Source organism: Trypanosoma cruzi, genomic scaffold (genome assembly GCF_000209065.1).
Source record: "Trypanosoma cruzi strain CL Brener 1047053516695 genomic scaffold, whole genome shotgun sequence".
NCBI classification, from domain to species: Eukaryota; Euglenozoa; class Kinetoplastea; order Trypanosomatida; family Trypanosomatidae; genus Trypanosoma; species Trypanosoma cruzi.
Window position 1 is genome coordinate 71,694 of NW_001849483.1, and position 19,180 is coordinate 90,873.

The following is a 19,180-nucleotide window of genomic DNA, read 5'->3' on the forward strand; positions in this document are numbered from 1 at the left end:
AAACACGGCAGAGTCTCTCCGACGACGAGAATGTTACGAAGCTAAAAATGGAGATTAAATAGCCACGCGCTGCAAGGCTTGAACCTCCGCATGAAGAACATCAAACCCACACAGAAACTCTGCCTCTGCACAGGAGGAGAATGCCACCGAGAAACAGCGCACCGTTTCCCTAAACTGGCACGCACACATGCCTTGATTAACGTCACGCTGTCGCTGATTCCACGACGGCGGAGGGGCCAGGCCGCCGAGAAAGCGCACGTTGCCCGGTGACGACAGCCCGATGGGATCACCACCGGTTTAGCTTTGCCGTCCAGCATGCGGGTTTCCGTGCCACAGCAATGCCCGACTGACCCGCTACAGCACGGCACGCAACGGGCATCGAACGGGCATTGTGAAAACCGGCCGACCGGAACTGTGCGGAGAGGCAGGTCTGCATTTACTCCGCTGCCCGGCTCTGCAAGCACCCAGAAAAAAGCATGGAGCGGACATTGGGGAGGTGAGGAAGCCGTGCTTCACGGAAATATTGGTGTGTTTCCACTTTGAGGTGGAAGGTCTCTGCCCCATCAGTAGCTCCGCGCGGCGAGAAGGCACGAGGCCCCTCGCAGATGCGGCAGGCCGTATTTGCTCCTGGCAGGCTGCCCTCCTCTCCCTTTTCTCATTTATAGCGTCCATGTTTGATTGGTTGAGTGATTTTTTGTTTTATTGATTCTTGGCAGAAAAGGATTGTCGAGCCACCGCGCTATCCCGGGGCGGGTGCGTAGCGGTGTTGTGTGCTTCACGGCCTCCGCTGCGGCTCCCACTTCGGGTGCCGGGCTCTCTTTTAAATCTCCGATCATTGGGCGGAAGTGCTCTGCGATGGTGGCTGGCGTGTGGGCCTTCGTATTTATTTGAGAAGACACGAGGAATAGTAACAATATATATATCAAAAGCGCTGAATAGATATTAGTACCGATATTTACATACCTATCTATATACATATATAGTCAATAAAATAGCAATTGAATAAATAAAGAAACCAAGCGATCCGTCAATTTGTAGGAGAGAAGGGATATATCCATATCTATACAGATGCATCAATGAATAAAAATAAAGTAGCGTTTTTATATTCATACCCATATCGATATATCTATACAATGATCAATGCCTATTTTCATATCTATACCCCTCCATATATTTTTTTTACCGTCTTTTCTTATTTGTGGCATTTTGCCTCCGTTATGTTACATATTCTTCCCCCGTGAGTTCATTCTTACTTTTTTAGAGCGCATAGGCATTCCGTCGCGCGGACAGGGTTTCATGTGCACTGAAGCATCCCATCGGACAAAAGTTGCAGGGGGTTTGCGAAGCCCCATCCCAATTGAATGATGATTGCTATCTTCTTTGATTTCCTGAGGAGCTGCGGCGTGTGACTGCTTTACCCCTGACACCCAACACAATGACAACTTTCAACGAGCAGTTTGCAGGCTCATTGTGCAGTTTTCTTGAGGTGTAGTCCACACCCGTATTTTGGGAGTGAATGCACGGTGTACCTGTAGGGGATGCTGAGGGTGGCGTCAGCGAGGCATGGGATAGCACGTACTCCGGAACAAGTGTGTGGTGTTGGCCAGAGGAGGTCTTGTGCCAACGGCATCACTGATTGATGGCCAGTGATTTTGGGGCTGGTAACTTCTTTACTTTAAGGAATGGAACGGCGCTGGCTGACCAGGTGCCACTCGCCATCTGATCCGTCCTGGATGTGGCTTAAGAGACGGTGTGTACGCATGCAGAGGGGGGAAAGGGAGTAGGAAATTGTGTGGGCATGCAACTGGACGTGTCAGAGCGTCACAATATTCCTCAACAAGTGTGGAGCTCCCAAATTGATGATTCGACCGTCCTGATAAAACTGCCTGGGGTGGAGGTGAGTGCGCTGAATTCCTTTTTAACAAATTTTCCTCCATCTGACAGGCTGCGCGGCTGACGTGGAGGGACATCATGCGCATCAGTTCCTGGCGGATGCGATGACGTTTCCACATTTGAGGGCGATTTCCCCGATGATGCACTCCGTCATCCACACTTGTTTTATGTGACGACACTTCGCAACGCGGGGTTGGTGCTGAGCGACGAAGGCCTTCCGTCTCGCTTGGAACCAAAACGGAGAGTCCATGAAGAGGCATGCTGCTGGCGACTGGCTGACGCGTTGCCTGGGAGGAGTCTGTTTGCCACCGTGGAGCGTCTCATTCGCTTGATTGCAGAGCCCTCTACACATTGCACAGTTCTTGTGCTCCTGAGTAATGCCGATAAGGGCGGATCTCATGATGGTTTTTTATTGCTGGAAGGCACTATGAGGAGGAAAAATATTATTTATTCTTTCTTCTTCCTAGACGAGACGAATCCGTTCTTTGATTCAAGCACGAACGTCTTGTCGCAGTTTTTGTTGGCCGCTGGGGGCTTTGGTATTTATTCCAATCAATGGCTCTCACTGGCGGCTCCACGGCCTAATATCGACTGGCGTTGTCGTTCTTGGCCCCACGTTGCTTGGCCCAACAATCATTTGTTCAACTGGACAACAAATTTTCCTGTGGGTGTGGATCATGGTTTGCAGAATATGACCACAACAGCTGCTGAGTGAGCTGGTAGTTGTGGCGTCCTGTATGACTCTGACGATGTTCTTGCGGATTTCACTCTGTTGCGTGTGAGTGATTTTACATCTGTGCCTCGTCGTGTGGCATAGGCCTGAACCAACGGAGGATAGGGTGTTGTGATTAAACACAGCACAGGCAACCCTCGTGTTGCTCATAGTTGTGCTTGTTTTCACTGCGAGCTTCGACGTGGGAACATTTTATTTTGTGCGGTATGGAGAGCACTCCTCCGGTGGCATGTTGCCGTGTGGTGGTCTCTGGTTCAAAGGACTCTGTGGAATAGTTTGTGAGGGCGAAGGGTGATGGCAGGACTGTCATGTCCACACAGACGGAGACGAGAACAGGGTGGTTGATGTGCCCTTTAACATTGCGCTCTCAATTGCGTCATTGGATGCGTGCAGAGCAGGTGGCTCTCCGGTGTCTGTTTGCTTCACGGCCAACCCGCTGGCCCTTCTGAAGGGCATTCAAGAGCATTCGTTCTCTGAGGGTGTTTCCGCAGTGTGGTCCGCACACTGCAGTGTCTGCTCCATTGGGCCTTTTCTTTGGTGAGAGGATGGTCTGTTGCACTTCTTGGACCCCTGTGGAGGGGGAGGGTCATGGGGCAACATGCCCACCGCTTCGGTGTTGGCGCGTCGAGTAATTTTGTCCGCGTCACGCAGGAGGCATAATCCTCCGTTGCAGGATGAAAGCAACGTGCTCTTGTCCTTTGCCAGCAATGAACGGTCCTCTTGTTATGTTGTTCGGGCGTTTCTGCAGGACAACGAGCTCGAAAATGGTTACGAGGGATGTGTGGCTGCAGAGTTTGAGTGCCGCTTTTTTTTTTTTTTTGACGGGCGGTGTCAAGGAATTACAGGCGCTTGCAGATGCCATCGCCGGTGTGAGGGCAGGTGTTTCAGCCACCCGAAGCGCGGCTGTTTGGAAGACGAGTTTCACTCTTGCGGTGGGGGCAGGCAACAAAGGGGCGAATGTGCGGGCCCACCGCCCTACTTTCTGTACTGTTTTGCCGCGACGACCGGATCTGATCGCCAGCCACATTGAGGCATCGCCATGTGGCCGCAACGTTGTCTCGAAGGGGTCGAGAGGCCGCAGGGCACGGCAGTTGTATTCATGTGGAAGTGTCACGGGGGAAGAAATGCGAGCCTTTCGGCATCTAACATTTCGCTGTCTTTTGACGCCATATTCGGTGAGTCCGTGGGTACTGTCTGGTGCTCCTGCCTTTTACTGGATGATTTGAACTGCTGAGATGTGGAGGGTATTTGCTGCACCTTCCTTTGGTATCCTTGTCGCACGCCGTGTTCGAGATGGTTTTCGATTGCCGCATTGCATGGGGTGCTACAAGGCGATACATTGTGCCATGCGGTGGAAATATTTGACGTCGTTGAGGTGCCTTGGAGGGCGGGGTGGCGATCCTCCGGCGCGGTTGACCGTTGACGGGTTCAGACGCCCCTTTGAACCTGCTGTCTCTTTGTTGTACGTTCATGGACTGACCGCGGATATTGCAGAATATATTCAGGTTGCTGCGGTGCTCCATACATTCAGGGTGTTGTCCTCCGCGCCGTCAACCTCGGCAGTTGATTGACCGGTCTCTTTGAAGGATTCGGGAGGAGGATCCGTTCAATTTGTTTCACGGCTGGAGTCACTTCTTTCATTTCTGTCAGCTAGACACGCCCACACCGTCACTTTGCGTTCTCGTCCCTCAATGGGAGGAAAGGGTGATGACGGACCTCGAGAGACGGTGGTTCTTTTTGTTGCATCGCTGAGGGATCGGTCAACGGCAGTTGATGCATCAGCCCTTTCTGAGGGTTGGCGACAGAAACTCTGTGGCTGAGACGATTTGGATGGAAGTTCACAGGGGCAGAATGCGCGCCTTATTTCCGTGTTTATGCCGATGGGATGCAATTATTTGGTTTTTCTTGTGGTGCCTCGTGTGTGCCGTGACACTACATTGAGAGCACGAGGTGCTATTGGCCGTGCTATTTTGTTATGCACCACGGCTCCTTTCAGGGGATGTGAATGGACTGTGTGGTGGGTCGGTTGAGGGGGAGGACGTGGATGGGCCGCGCTCACCCGCCTGCTGCGCCTCAAGGCCCTGCAATCAGGTAGCGCTGCTTGCAAGGATCCCGCGGCACTTGGGATTCTGCTCGCACCTAATTTCTGCTGGCTGTCTGTTGGTTGGTGCTGTTTGCCGGAGGGAATCTTGGCCCGTGCGCAAACGTTAGTGTCTATGCTTCTGTGTGCGGCCTCACAGTGCTTGAGCCGTTGTGGACGGGGAGAGTAATTACTGTGGCGGTTACGACGACGCTGATGTGTTACACTGTGGATGGTGGCGCCACCCACTTCTCTGCCACGTTAATTTTTGATGCTTTTTAAATATTAATTTGATTTCTTACACACAAACACACTCAGGCTAGGAAGGAAGCTACGACCAAGCGCTAATCACCACTGTGAAATTCGAAGGCTCTGAAAGGACCAACAACAACAGCACACACACCGCCCACACACACACATATTTATATGCACTCACGTGTTGCTGCAGTGAAGGCACCCCGCACACACAACCGTCGCCGCGTGACCGGATCCAGCGGGAGGAGGAGGGAAGGAAGAGAGAGTGAGCCGCCGAGGCCCAACATGTCCCGGCATGTGTTTACTTCCGCGGTGCTGCTTCTCCTTGTCGTTATGATGATGTGCTGTGGCACTGGAGCTGTGACCTCCGACGAGGAGCATTTAACTATTCCAACTTTTGAATGGACGGGCATCACGAATGATAAGGAAGTTGTGGAATCACTGGGTGTTCCCGGCCTTCTAAAAGTGGGGAATGACGTATTTGCCGTTGCCGAGGCGCAGTGCAAGAAGGATGGAAACAGCGGCTTTTCTGGGATTGCATCCCAACTACTCACGATGGGAAAAGGGTAACGAACCGAAGGAAGTGCTGAAGGATGCCAAAAAGGATACACATGTTCTGGAGGAAGGTACCTCCCCAGAGGAGGAAAGGAGAGTAGATGTGAGCCGACCAACAGCAGTTGTGGAGGGAAGTAATATTTACATGCTTGTTGGGAAACACAGCCATGGAGATGTCGCTGAATGTAAGGCTGAGACAGAGAAGATCAAACCAGGGATATTGCTTGTAAAAGGAAACGTCGGTGGTGATGAAGCCTAGAAAAGAATTCGTTGGAACGATACTGACGGTCTCCCGTGCACTATAGGCGAGGAACACAAATCCCTCTCACAGCTGATTCTTGGCGGTGGATCGGGTGCCAGGTTGGGGGACGGAACGTTTTTTTTCCCGTGGAAGCCACGAAAAAGAAAGAGAAGAAGGAGGAGAAAGGTGTGAAAACCGCTTTGCTGATTATACACAACTCGGCGGCTACTAAGAGTTGGGTGCTGTAGAAGGGGATGTCTGCCGATGGCTGCAGTGATCCCTCCGTCGTGGAGTGGAAGGACAAACTCATGATGATGACTGCGTGTGATGGTGGCCGCCGCAGGGTGTACGAGTCCGCTGACAAGGGGGATTCGTGGACGGAGACACTCGGGACCCTCTCGCGCGTGTGGGGCAACAAACACAGGGGAACTGCGAAGGGCGTTACAAGCGGGTTCATCACAGAGACGATTGACGGTGTCGATAATAACAGGGATGTGATGCTCGTCACTCTGCCGGTCTACTCCAAAAAAAAGAAAAATGGAAACAACAATGGAAAGAGTGTACTCCATCTTTGGGTTACGGACAATGCGCACATTGTTGATATTGGGCCGGTATCCGAGGATGATGAGGACGCTGCCGCCAGCTCCCTGTTGTACAAAAGTGGTAAAGATGGTGATAATAAGAAGGAGGAGTTGATTGCACTGTACGAGAAGAAGAAGGGCGATGAGAAAGAAACATCATTCGGTATGGTCTCTGTGCTTCTGACTGCGCAGCTGCAGCGGGTGAAGGAGGTGCTGACTACATGGAATGAAGTGGACAAACGTGTCTCCAAGCTTTGCCCCACTTCAAGTGCTACAGAGAACACCTCATCTGGCACTGCCTGCGGCGCTGTTAAGATCACGGATGGGCTGGTTGGCTTTTTGTCCGGCAACTTCTCTGATGGCACATGGAGGGACGAGTACCTCGGGGTGAACGCCACAGTAAGGAGCGCTGTTGGGGCGGCAACAGAGGTAACTGAGAATTCCGATGGTGTGACTTTCCAGGGATCGTGGGCGGAGTGGCCTGTTGGCAGCCAGGGGCAGAATCAGCTGTACCACTTTGCGAACTACAACTTCACTCTTGTGGCCACGGTGTCCATTCACGAGGTGCCGGAGGAAGGTAACTCCATTCCTTTGATGGGTGTGCGTCTTGATGGTGGTGAAAAAAGGCTTATGGAGTTGTCGTACGACAGCGAAAAGAAGTGGCGGGTGCTGTGCGGTGACGGAAAGACCAAGAAGCTTAAAAGCACTTGGGATCCACAGAAACAATACCAATTGGCCATTGTGCTGCAGAACGGTAACCAGGGCTCTGCGTACGTCGATGGTCAGCGTGTGTGTGGGAGATGTGCAATGTGAATTGGAAACTACGGATTTGAAAGAGATCTCACACTTCTACATTGGAGGGGATGGAGGCAGCGCAGGGAGCGAAGAAGGCGTGTCTGTGACTGTGAGGAACGTCCTGCTGTACAACCTCCCGTTTTCATTTTCAGGTGAGAATGCCGATGTGGAAGAAGATGCCGATTCGCCATCGGAAGATCCGGAATCAGTGGAAGCCAATTCTCCATCTGTGGAAGGGGAACAAATTGTGGCCCTCCCTGCGACGAAACCTTCTGAAGCTCCAGAAGAACAAGCGGCCTTGCGACGGCCTCGAAAAGAAGGTGAAGCACAGCAAATAACAACGGAGGGGAAGCCTGTCACCACACAGCAAGTGCCGACAGCTTCGAGTTCCCATGCCGTTGGAGGAGCAACGGGTGATGCTGGCAATGTTTACAGAAGCGGGCTGCTGCCGCTGCTCCTTCTGCTGGGACTGTGGGGATTTGCGACTCTGTGAGGCGTGACTGGCTGCCGCGTGGGACACTTGCGCCCTCCCCACCACGGAATTACTTCCCCGATAACAAATATCTCTAATACTTCTACTTTTTTTTTTTGCGTATTTTAAATTTATTTTCCTGTTTGCTTCTTTTCTTGTTTTAAAATTCTTTTTTTTCTGTTCTTTTTTTTTTCTAATCTCTCATCCCTTCTTTTTTGCTTTTGGGGGCAATCACCATGGACGTTTTTTCTTTTCTACTCTTCCCTCTTTTTGATTGTTTCCTGCTGCACTCTTCCTGTGAGGGGTGCCGTGTGTTTCCCGCCCAACTGCTCCACTCGCACACCCACCGACACGCTCATGACGACGGCCCTGTGAGCCTCGCCTGCTGCACGCATGAGGAGGGGCCGCGACGAACGGCGCGCTGAGGGAGCCGTGACGTGTGGGCGTGCGACGAGGGCCTGTGGGGCGGAGCACAAATTTCTTTCCCTCTTTTTTTTCTCTTTTTTTGCGGCCAGGGCGGGCAGACACCCGCAGCGCCACACACACAGCCACACCCTGCCGCCGTGTTTTTCTTTTCTTTTTTGTTTTTGTGTTCATTTCACGCGCTGGCAGTCCCGTCAGCATTTCTCTCCCTCCTGATGATTTTTTTCTTTTGCTGCGCTCACTCTCCCGATGGAGAGACGCGACTCCCGTCATTTCTGCGTGCTTCTCTCAGTCCCCCCACACACACGAGTGACTGTGCTCTGCGGGCCGCACTCACGCGCCGATGAGAGGGCTGAGGGGAGCAGCAACACGCAGATGACCCCATGAAATATAAACGATGTGCGGACACATGGAGGGTCAGACGGTTGAAAGACATTTAAATATCTTTTAAAATTTTCTTTTGCCCGCAAAATATATACAGACAGTTTGGTGTGGCCACACGGCAGCCAGGCGACTTCTTTTACTTATTTTTAAATTTGTGTGGAACAGTAATGGACGATTTCTTTTTTATTTATAATTATTTTGTGTGATGGGGTTTATATAAGACGAAGGGGAACGTTTTTTTTTTTGTTTTGGATAAATCTTGTGTGGATTGCCACTGCTTGGAATGCAGTGCAGTCATGGGTTTGAGCGGTCTTCTTGTTGTTTCCGCCATGCGTCTCTGCTGTACATTTTTGTGCGTCTCTCCACACACTCTGCTTTCTTTTTTTTACTTCTTCGCTTTGTGTTTCTGCAGGCACACACAACCACACACACACAAGATGCACATTGCAGTGGATTTGAATGCTCCTTTTGCAGTGCATGCTGGCAGTTGCGTGTGGCGGCTGTTGTCTTCTTCCGTGGCCATGAGGAGAAGTGAGGAGGGAGGGAGCGCGCAGCCCGAGTATCCTTTCCTGCGGGTGTGGTGCACCGCGTGTGACTGCGTTGAGTTGGGCTCCGTGTCCCACTGAGAGCGGGATGGCTGTTGTGGTGATTGCCTGCTCCGTGTGCGTTGTGTGGTGGCCGCGGGGTTTTGCCATTTCCCTGGGGCTGTAGAGATGAGCTGGGGGGAGATGGTGGTGGATGTGTTGTCCTCCTGCATGGTGGGTGGCTGCTGGCGTTGTGTGCCTTCCTTGCGTGGATGCCGTCTCGTGGTGTGTGAAGTGTGCGGCTGGGCCTGCTGCCCTCTCCTCATGTTGTCTGCTCTCTCTCGCTGCATCCGCTGCACTCCGTTCCTCTCCCTCTTGTTCCATTCCTTTTCCTTTTGGCTCACGGATCAGCTGACTGACTCCAGCGACTCCACTACGGGTGATGATGACTGCGATGATGACGATGGTGACGGTGCGGCTCCGTGTGGTGCGCGCCGTGTTGGTCCTTGCGCTCTTGCTGCTGCTGCTGCTGCTCGTGTGTGTGACGACTCCGGCAGAGGGCGAACACAAAAGGAGGGATGCAGGCGCTGCGTGTGTGTGTGCAGGTGCCATGCAACAACGTCACAACAAACATGCTGCGACTCGGTGACCCTCACATCGTTGTGGTCTTCACGAAAAGCCGAGGCACGGCCCACATCGATGCACTTAGTGGACGGAGTGAGGCATCTTTCGAGGCGCTGCAGGGAGCAGGATGTGTTGGCGCTGCACGACGTGCATGGAGTGTCACGATGGCACAGTCGGCTGTGGCTGGTGGACTATTTACTTCTCGGAGGCAACAGAGAGAGAGAGAGAGAGCTGCTGGTGTCGTTGCTGCCTCTTGTGGCCTGCCATGCCGATTATTGTCTGTCCGCTGATCATGGGTGGCATGCCTCCACTACTGACTTCGTCTGCAGGCATTTCACAGCACCGGTGAAACACACATCACGTCGCATGCTTTGGCTGTGGATGTGGTGTCGTGAATGCAGCCGGCATTATTTTGCCCGACTCCCTTTCACTGCTTTGCGACAAATAGATGCGTCCCCGCCCGAGTCATTCACTGCAGCTCCGTGTGTTGTACTGCCAGCACAAGACTCTCCTGTTGTCTGACGCCTGGCTGACAGTCAAACACCACTGCGTTGGGGCATGCAAGGATGTGGACTGCCGCTCACGGTGTTGGGCACCGCTGTTTGGATGCGGCGGTCACACGAGCGGATGTATTGTGGCACAATGAAATGCGTGAAGTACGCGGAATCACAGCGGCTGCAATAATATCAGCGGTGTGGCACCACGGAATATGTGAGGGGGTGATGCATGATGGATCACAGTGGGCGGCATGCGAGGGAAGTGCACCGCGACGGAGCGTCGTCCCGCCCTCAGCCTGCAGGGGAATGTACACCCGCAAAATATATGGACGAGACACCACCAAACACACATGCCCTTCCATGCACCAATAAATAGGAGCGAAGGTGCGTTCTGGTGTGTGGGAGTCCACTCACATATTTTCATTTCCACCGCAACAAAGTGTGAGGAATCAGGTGCCACAGCAACGAAAAGAAGGAAACATCTATTGCAACACCTTTTCCATTGAGAAGCAGGAACAACACAAACCGAATTCTTGGCCGCACCAACACAAGAAACATTCACAAGAGGGAAAAAACATAATTGTGCACCCTGCAGAAATCCTCAACACACGACCCAGGCATGAAGATTTGCCCTCCGAAAAAACGAAACAACAAAAACGCATGCAGACATATGCCACCCTCCAAAAAGAAACACAAATAAATGGTTGCCTGCATTATGCCATTCCTTGCGCTTATATTTTCATGTGCGGCTGCTGCTGCTGTGGTTCCCAGACCTGCATGAAGTGGTGTGCGCTGAATATGAACGAGGGCCAAAGGCAACCGAATTGTTTTTGCGATGATCTTGGCTGCGCTTCCCGTGGATCAACGATCCACGTGGTGTGCGGGGATGTCCTTTTTTACTGTTATTTTGCTTTTGTGTTGCTGTGTGCGCTGCACCTCCTTGTGTGTGTGCGTACCCTCCGTGAGGGGTGCCGACACGACGGACCGCTCTCGCCGTATGTGGATGCGGTGGAGCCTTGTGTGCCTCTGCCTCTTCCATCTCTCTCTCTCTCCCATCTGTGTGTTGGTGTTGCGGCAGGGCTGTGTGTGTGTGTGTGTGTGTGTCTGTTGCCGTGGATTGGAGTGTGTGTCGTGCGTGGTGTGCGGCGTACGGTGCATGCCTGGCTGCTGCCCTCTCCTCATGTGGTGTGCCCTCTGTGTGTGTGTCTGTCGCACCTCTCGTCTCCCCTGTTGCTCTCCATGTCCCTCACTGTGCAGATCAGCTCCACACCACTGAACGACCACACTCACGATGATGATGACGTGCCGTTTGCTGTGCGCCCTGTTGGTGCTCGCCCTGTGCTGCTGCCCGTCCGTGTGCGCTTCAGATTCTCCGAAAGTTCAAGCTCCTTCCCAAAACACCACGACGACCACAACAGAATCACCGCGGGATAATAACAAGAATACGATTGAAAATGATGTACTTGTCACCAGTCATTCATCCACTTCTTCAGAGTTAGGAATACAGCCGTCCGCTCCGTCAGGTCCGCCAGGTCCCGGTCCCGTTTCAGAACAGAGAACAGATGCCGGAAAGGGACAGAGTTCGACCGTTCCGCGTCCGCAATCAAATGATGCGGGCAACACTTTACCGAAAGACGATAAGAAAGTCGATACAGGGACACAAATTCACATGGATATATCCACGGACCAAACAGATCAGGAAGCTGAAGCTTCTGCCAAGAGGACCACCACGACGACGACGACAACAAAGGCACCAACCACGACCACCACCAAGGCGCCAGAGGCACCAAGTACTACGACCACAGAGGCGCCAACCACGACGACCACCCGCGCACCGTCACGTCTTCGCGAAAGCGACGGCAGCCTCAGCAGCACTGCGTGGGTGTGTGCCCCCCTGTTGCTCGCCGCATCCGCGCTGGCGTACACCACTGTGGGCTGAAAGGGAGCGTGGGCTGTGCGTGCCAGCACTCAACCCTGTGGATTTGTGTGCGTCCACTGTGGTCCGATGTAAATAAATAAGAGAAAATAATGATTGTGTTTTGCTTTATTTGCTTCCGCTATTCTGCTGTGTGCTCCATTTTGCTGCTCCCTGTATCCGTCACGTTGAACGCATCCCAGACACACTTATATGCACGACACGCATACAAATTTTTATGTGGACGCATGTTTGCATGTGAATGCATGCACAATGGTGCCATACTGTGCAGCTACTTTTATTAAAGTTTTTTGTTGCTTTTTTACTTGTGTTTTTAATTGTTTTTTTTTTTTCTTTTCTTGCTGATTAATTACTGCAGCACTGTGCATTTGCCTTTTTTGTCTTCTCACTGATTCCAACTGTCTCATGGTGTGTTTGTTGCTGCTGGTGGGCCGCCATTTGTTACTGTACGTGCCTGTGTGACTTGTCTCTCCTCTTTTTGCTTTTTGCTCTGCGTTGACGGGGAGTTAGTTTGTGCTGAAGGCTGCACGCAAGTGACAGGAGTGATGATGATGACTGGCCGTGTGCTGCTGATGTGTGCCCTCTGCGTGCTGTGGTGCGGTGCCGGCTGGGCTTATGCGGGAGACGTCGAAGAGAACGCAGTTGGTGATTGCATGGCGTCGGGAGTTTTGGGTGTGAATCGGTTGCGTGTGCCAAGCGTATGTGATAAGGTTGCGATCACGCTGCCCTCGCGTATGGTGTCGTTCATCACCGCCGCTGAAGCCTCGACTAACGATGATGCTTCTGATATTATTGGAGGTAATCCAGACTCACCTTCAGGTGCTGCTGCTGCCGGTTCTGTTTCTGGTGGTGCAGGTGGAGCTGGAGGTGGTGGAGGAGGCGGTGGAACTTCTGGTGGCAGTGGCAATTCTGCTGGCGGAAGTGACGGTAACAGGGACACAACTGAAGATCCTAAAGGTGGTGGTGGTGGTTCTTTGCAGTCTCCTCCTTCAGTTGACTCTAATTCACCTAGCGTTCCCAATGAGGTTGGTGAGTCACAGAACACAGAAGCTTCTTTATCCACTGAGGAGACGATATCTTCTTAAGCAGCTGCGGAGTCGGGACCAACAGCGTCTCCAGGGAATACACCACCCAAATTGGAGACAGCGGATAAATCGAAACCCAAAGAACAAGAGAAAGAGCTCTCCATCACACAAGCAGCAGCACAAATTTCAGTTAATGGTAAGGCTTCAACTGGAGAACAGAATCAGCACAATGATGTGGGGAAGGTGGACCATTCCAGCAACCAAACACCACCGCCAGTACCGCCATCGGCGGTGACAACAGCAGGTCCATCAAAAGAACCGGCACTTCCAGCAACAGAACCATCACCAAGCGATGGAAGCATACCAGCACCAAATGTCCCACAGAATACAAAAGATCAAGAACAAAAAACGTCAGTGTTAACAACTAAAATGGACTCCAAGGCACCGGAAATTCCTTCAGAGGATAATGTGGTACAGCAACAAGGTCAAAACACAACCACAGAGGAATTGATGGAAACTTCATCTCGCGGCAGTCAAGCGGAAACAACAACATCATCCATATATACAAGTGGCACTGGCGAAGCCCAGAGTACGGCGGATGAGAATGATGCTCAACGGCCCAACCCCAGTGAATCACAGAACGATCTTGAAGGCAGTGATACCCAAGCAGCTCCCACAGCCAGTGAGGCAGCACCTCAAACAGCAGAAACAGCTACCACCGCCCACAAAAATGATACGGGGACGCCTGGCGACAGCGACAGCAGCACCGCGGTCTCGCACACCACCTCCCCTCTTTTGCTTCTTCTTGTTGCGTGTGCGGCTGCTGCTGCGGTGGTGACCGCGTGAGAGTGAGGGAGAGAGAGCCATGCACCGCCCGCACACACACTCGTCTTTCACTCACTCTCTGTGTGTGTCCCCTTGCATGGACTCTCGCCCTCACCTCATCCCACGAGGCACACACATAATGTGCCCATTGTATATATGCATGCACACCCATGCAGGCCCGTTGGTGCTCTCTTTTGCACGACACGCACCGCTGCCGTCCTGCCTGGCTGCATGGGCGGAGCACCGTAACTGTTTCTGTTTTGTTTTTATTGCATTGAGTGGGCGACCTCTCTCTCTCTCTCTCCCTGTGTGTGTGTTTTGCTTTACGGGAGCAATGAGAGTGTGTGCGCTGGTCGTCCCACGCTTCGGCTTTTTGTTTTTTTCTTTTATTGTTTTGTCTTATTGTGGTTGAGTGCACCCATTCCACTCTTCTTTGATTGGCGGCATGCTTTGACTGTGGACGATTTAATCTTCTTTTGATATTCTCATATCGTTTTTTTTTGTTTTGAAGTGTCAGCCTCTTTTGTCCTTGTGAGGCCACTAAGTTTTTCCTTCGACATACGCTATGCGTCAGTTGGTCCACGTTAACCCGTGGCTTGCAGCGCTGCTGGTGCTGCTTGTGGTGATGCGTGCGAAGTGATTGCTAGCGGATGCTTTGCTGTCACACTGACGCATCCCTGCTTTTTTCCTTCCGATTTGGTGCGTACCGACGGCGCGTGGGCGACTCCGGTTTTGGTGAGGGTCGTGCCTCTCACAGCGCAGGATGTGTCGCAGGTGTACGGCGTCGTTTGTAAGAACCGATGGGCGCTTGTCCGCATCAAGACGTCAACAAGGACCCGTGTGAAAGCAGGAGGCACTGCGGCTTCTCCTGGCCCCGGCGATGGGGTCCGCACCTTGTCGCGGTGCCGGGGCTCTGGTTGCATGTAGGAACTCCGCTGCGGTGCGTTGCTGCGAGCACGACGGAGACGAAGACGACTCCACCCCTCGAGAAGGTTCCACGCCATGCCCGGTGTGGGGAGGTGAAGCGGTCTGCCTGCAGACTGTCGGACAAAACTGCACGACCGTTTCGCTGCGGTCGCTCCGTTGATATTCCCCTTTGCGGTGACGTCCACAAGAACCCTGGCACCGAGGAGGATGGCTAAATCACTATTTGGCGGCTTAACATTGCAGGCCTCTCGTCCTTAAAAAAAATGCATTTGCTGCGCGATTGGAGCGGAATCAAACTGACATCTTTCTTTTTCAGGTAATAAATGACCGTAGCGACGTAGCGACAGACGTTTCTGGCTGTAATGACTTTCTTCAGGCCCGCACTGGGTGCAGTGGTGGCGTTGCCATTCTGGCGCGCCACTCTCTACCGTGCGAATGCCTGTCGCTCTCTGGCACTGACCTCCTGGAGACCATTGCTGCCCGTGTATTTCCGCATGGCTGTTCCAGCATCTGCGTGGTGAACCTCTACAGCCCTCCCACAGCAACCTTTAAGAGCTCTTCGTTTATTAGTATCATTCGTCGCTCAGGCCCCGCAGCGATTATCGCGGGTAAACTGAATTTACATCATGGACTCTGGGACAGTCATATACCACCAACGGCTGGAGGAGGGGAATTCGTTGCTATTTTGCTTGATATGAATTTTCAGCCAGCAAATGACCCGACGCAGGCAGCACGGATCACACATCGTAATTTCTCGTCCCCTGAGGTGACTGCGTATCGCGTGCTACGTGTCACCCACTGGCAATCCACTCCCTACATCGATTCTGACCACTGCTTGATACCTTACTTGGCGGGGATGGAAGATGGCATTCCAAGACTAGCCAACACGCTGACTCGGCGGGAAAAAGCCACCTTTGCCCTGTGTAAGGCGGATTGGCCTGCTTTCACCTCGTTGTGTGAAACATTCCTTGCCATCGCACCCACATGGCTGGACATCCGCAGAGGTATCTTGCGAGCAGCTGAGCGCCATATCCCGCGCGGCAGCCGTGACAGCCCCAAAATAATATGGACTCACGAAATGTAACAAGCCGAGTCCGCCGCAGGAGCAGCACACAAAGTAGACACATTGCCTCACCCGGAGACAGCCTACTTCGAACCGAATTCAGCCGAAAAAAGGGGGAAACGAAATCAATTCTTACGCCGTGCCTTCTCCATGCTGCTAAAAGCCCGTGTGGAAAAATTGGGGCTTCATACAGCCCAAGCTGGCGATATCTTCGCGCCATGGCGGCGCCGCACCCTCATTCTCTGAAATCGGTTGTGCTCCGAACTTATCTTGGCTGCGTTTGCGCTCTGCCTCGGCTACAGGGATACCCGCTTGTCCGTCATTTTGTGCGGTTTCACGTGCCGTACCGCCTTATGCTGCTGCTGCTGCTGCTACCGCACTCCATTGCTCCCTGGTGACTGGGAAATGGATTGGCCTTTCACGCCGTGTGAACTTGGCGTGGCCATCCGTGACTTTTCGCTCGGCTCAGCCCCTGGCCACGACAACATGTTGAATGAATTCCTGCACCATCCCGGGCCCGTTGCGCGCAGCACTCTTAGAACGATGATCCACAACTCCTTCGCAAATGGCAGCCTGCCTGGCTCCTGGAAAATTGAGGACAATATTCGCATTTCCAACCCTGGGAAGGATCCATGCCGCCCAGAGAGTTACAGACCCACCACGCTACTCTTTGTTTTACTAAATTAACCGAAGGAATGATCCAACGCCTTCTGTCAGCGTTATTGCCGCACCACCCACGTCAATTTCGGATTTGCACCTTCGCGTTCTACGTCGGACGTGGTGACACTTGTTATCGATAAATTACTCGTGGATTGAATGAGTTTGGCATTGTGGAGTATGAGCGCCCTGGAGGCGGCGCTCCCACACGACACCCTCGTCGCCATCGCTCGTAGTTTTGATTAATTTTTTGACTGTGTTCGACACCGTTGACCATGGGAAGTTATTCGGAATGCTGCACGGACTTCCGCGCCTTAGCCCACAAACCAACCGCTGGTTGCATAACAACCTGCGGGGCCGCTATGTTAGGGTATGCACTCGCGAACAGCACTCCCGGAAACATCTCACCCCAGCCGGAGTACCGCAAGGCAGCGTCCTGCGACCCCAACTCTTCCTCTACAGTGTGGATGATGTGCTGCGCCGCATGGGCAACATCTATTCTGCCGCCGCACTCATGTACGCGGACGACCTCACACTTGTTGCCTCAGATGCGGACATCCATGCCTGTGCTGCGGCAATGCGACCGCTCTTGTCTCTTGTGGCCACATGGGCTGTCGAGCATAGCCTAAAAATCAACGTCGCTAAGAGCGAAGCTGCTCTATTCTACATCTCTTCACACACACGGTCTGACGAGGACATGGTCGATCTCCATCTTGGCAATGGGAACCTACGTATTCAGTCACGCCCAGTGCGCTTGCTGGGCACCACGATTGTCCGACTTCCTAATTTTGGTTACGCATGCTTCCACCGCTTCAAAGCAGACCATGCTACGTCGTTACCAATTACGACTGGTCGCACGGGCTGGTGCGTCCCATCACACCATGCAATCCTTTTCGATTGAATACGTCCATGGTGTGTCACTGTATTGTGGTGAGGCAATTGTTTCATGCCTTGTCCCCACCTACCTCCATAATATGTAAGTACTGTACCGCGACGGTAGCAAAACATCCCTTGGCCTGAGCGCACCAACGGAAGATACATCTGTCTGCTTGGAAGTCAATCTCCTCCCGCTCCGGAATACACTCTGGCTTCGTGCACTCACACAATACTAACTCTGCATACGCCTCCATGATTATGAGGATTTGCGTTCCCTTATCTACTCGGAACCTATTTCGCCATCCATGCATGGGACAGCGGCGACATCAATCCCACTTCCGAAAGATGCTGTTATTAATGGATTGCCACGCGTCTGTAACATTATTGGGATACCCCACAACCACCTTCGTGCTCCTCCTATTCAACATCGAATTATTCCCTGGGACACTGTGATCTGCAACAAAGTGAAATTTTATCAGGCACTTTTTGCTCAAGGCGTCTCTGACGATGTCAAGCGCACGGCTTTTGGTTCACTTTACTCCCTTCTATGGGATCACGATTTTGAATTGTGGACGGACGGTTCTTCATCCCTCGCTGAACTCGCATCTGGACACGCCGCACTATTATATTACTCCACCACGACAAATGATCTCCCTGTGGAGGTACATCGTGCAGCAGCTGGCAGACTCGCATGCTCATAGAGAGCAGAGTGCTTTGCCATTGGAAATGGCTTTGGAAATCTCATACTTCCTCGTCCGGAAACATCCCAATCGCCCACACGAATGCTGGAGGAAACGGACTCCCTGTCGGCAATTGAGGCACTCCGCGTTGCCCCACTGGCCGTGCGAAGCCGCATTAATGAAGAGATTTAGATTAACCTGCTTTTCTTGATAAAGCGAGGTAACTTTGTAGACTTTATGTTTTTACCATCACACTGCGGTATCCCACTGAATGAGGCCGCTGAGGACGAAGTCACGATTGCACGATCCCTCTCGCAGGACTGCGTCAATGCCTAGCACGTGGACTCTCTCACTGCAGTCATGAGTTTATACTGGAAGGATGTTCAGGAGGAAAAGGAAGGCGCGCACACCGCATGACAGGCGCTCTTCGGTGTGGCGAGGACTCTGTTTCTGGTGTTGACCCGGAAATCGCACCCCGAGTGGCGGCACGGCGCACAGGCGCGATGCGACTCCTGCCCACTCCTCGACAGGCCTGCACGCGCCCTGCGGATCACAAGGAACCCTCTGTGTCGGTGGTGCCATCCCTCCCTGACTGCGGTGACCGGCCCGCCACTGCCTCCGCCGGAACCTCTTCCAGACGTGAGCACCGCAACTCCTTGTCGACCAGCGAGCGGCGGATTGACGTCCTCCTGCCCAACCTGCGGCAGAGTGCACTTCTCCGTCCACAGTATGACGGCACATGCCCGACGTGCTCAGCCTGGAGTTCCGATAGTTTGCGAGGGCCTCCCATGCGGATGCCACAATGGCGCCACCGTCTTCTTAACAGGTGCCTCGCGCCCAGGTCGCCACCGAAGTTGCCAAGCATGCCAGCAGGCAAGACACGCAGGAAGCACAAACGCAGGAACCCGATATGGACCAGGCTTTTCCGCCACCGCCTCATCACGGACGACACGGGCTGCTGATTCCCGACGGACCACGGGATACTTCGCTTCATCCACTGTGGGAATGCCCTCGTCGTTGAGAGTAAGGACTGCGACTGTTTGTGAATGCCCAGCATGCACGACGGCCCGTATGAGACTGGATACTTGCCTCGTTGCTACGGACGGACCTTGCGCTACAAACTCAGTGCTTTCA

At 52.9% G+C, this 19,180-nt stretch overlaps 2 protein-coding genes and 3 pseudogenes across 2 annotated transcripts, besides 11 other annotated features; all 5 read left to right on the top strand.

Moving 5' to 3' along the window:
• Positions 1–4,018: part of a sequence feature (areas not merged during assembly with more than two copies in the genome that could not be assigned to a particular haplotype) that runs on past the window's edge.
• On the top strand, positions 1,218–4,418 carry Tc00.1047053508147.45 (annotated as a pseudogene).
• Positions 4,019–5,762: a sequence feature (heterozygous, Esmeraldo-like haplotype).
• Tc00.1047053508147.70 lies at positions 5,133–7,151 on the top strand (annotated as a pseudogene).
• Positions 5,763–10,710: a sequence feature (areas not merged during assembly with more than two copies in the genome that could not be assigned to a particular haplotype).
• Positions 7,713–7,828: a sequence feature (T-rich).
• Positions 8,592–8,612: a sequence feature (AT_rich).
• On the top strand, positions 9,261–10,082 carry Tc00.1047053508147.75 (uncharacterized protein; the record flags this gene model as incomplete). The annotated part of the gene is made up of 1 exon (XM_809444.1): positions 9,261–10,082. The coding sequence occupies one exon, from the start codon at positions 9,261–9,263 to the stop codon at positions 10,080–10,082; it is 822 nt and encodes a 273-aa protein (XP_814537.1).
• Positions 10,711–11,599: a sequence feature (haploid, Esmeraldo-like haplotype).
• Positions 11,139–11,165: a microsatellite.
• Tc00.1047053508147.79 (mucin TcMUCII, putative) lies at positions 11,349–11,996 on the top strand (the record flags this gene model as incomplete). The annotated part of the gene is made up of 1 exon (XM_809442.1): positions 11,349–11,996. The coding sequence occupies one exon, from the start codon at positions 11,349–11,351 to the stop codon at positions 11,994–11,996; it is 648 nt and encodes a 215-aa protein (XP_814535.1).
• Positions 11,600–19,180: part of a sequence feature (areas not merged during assembly with more than two copies in the genome that could not be assigned to a particular haplotype) that runs on past the window's edge.
• Positions 11,777–11,884: a microsatellite.
• Positions 12,280–12,333: a sequence feature (T-rich).
• On the top strand, positions 12,539–13,864 carry Tc00.1047053508147.90 (annotated as a pseudogene).
• Positions 12,838–12,964: a microsatellite.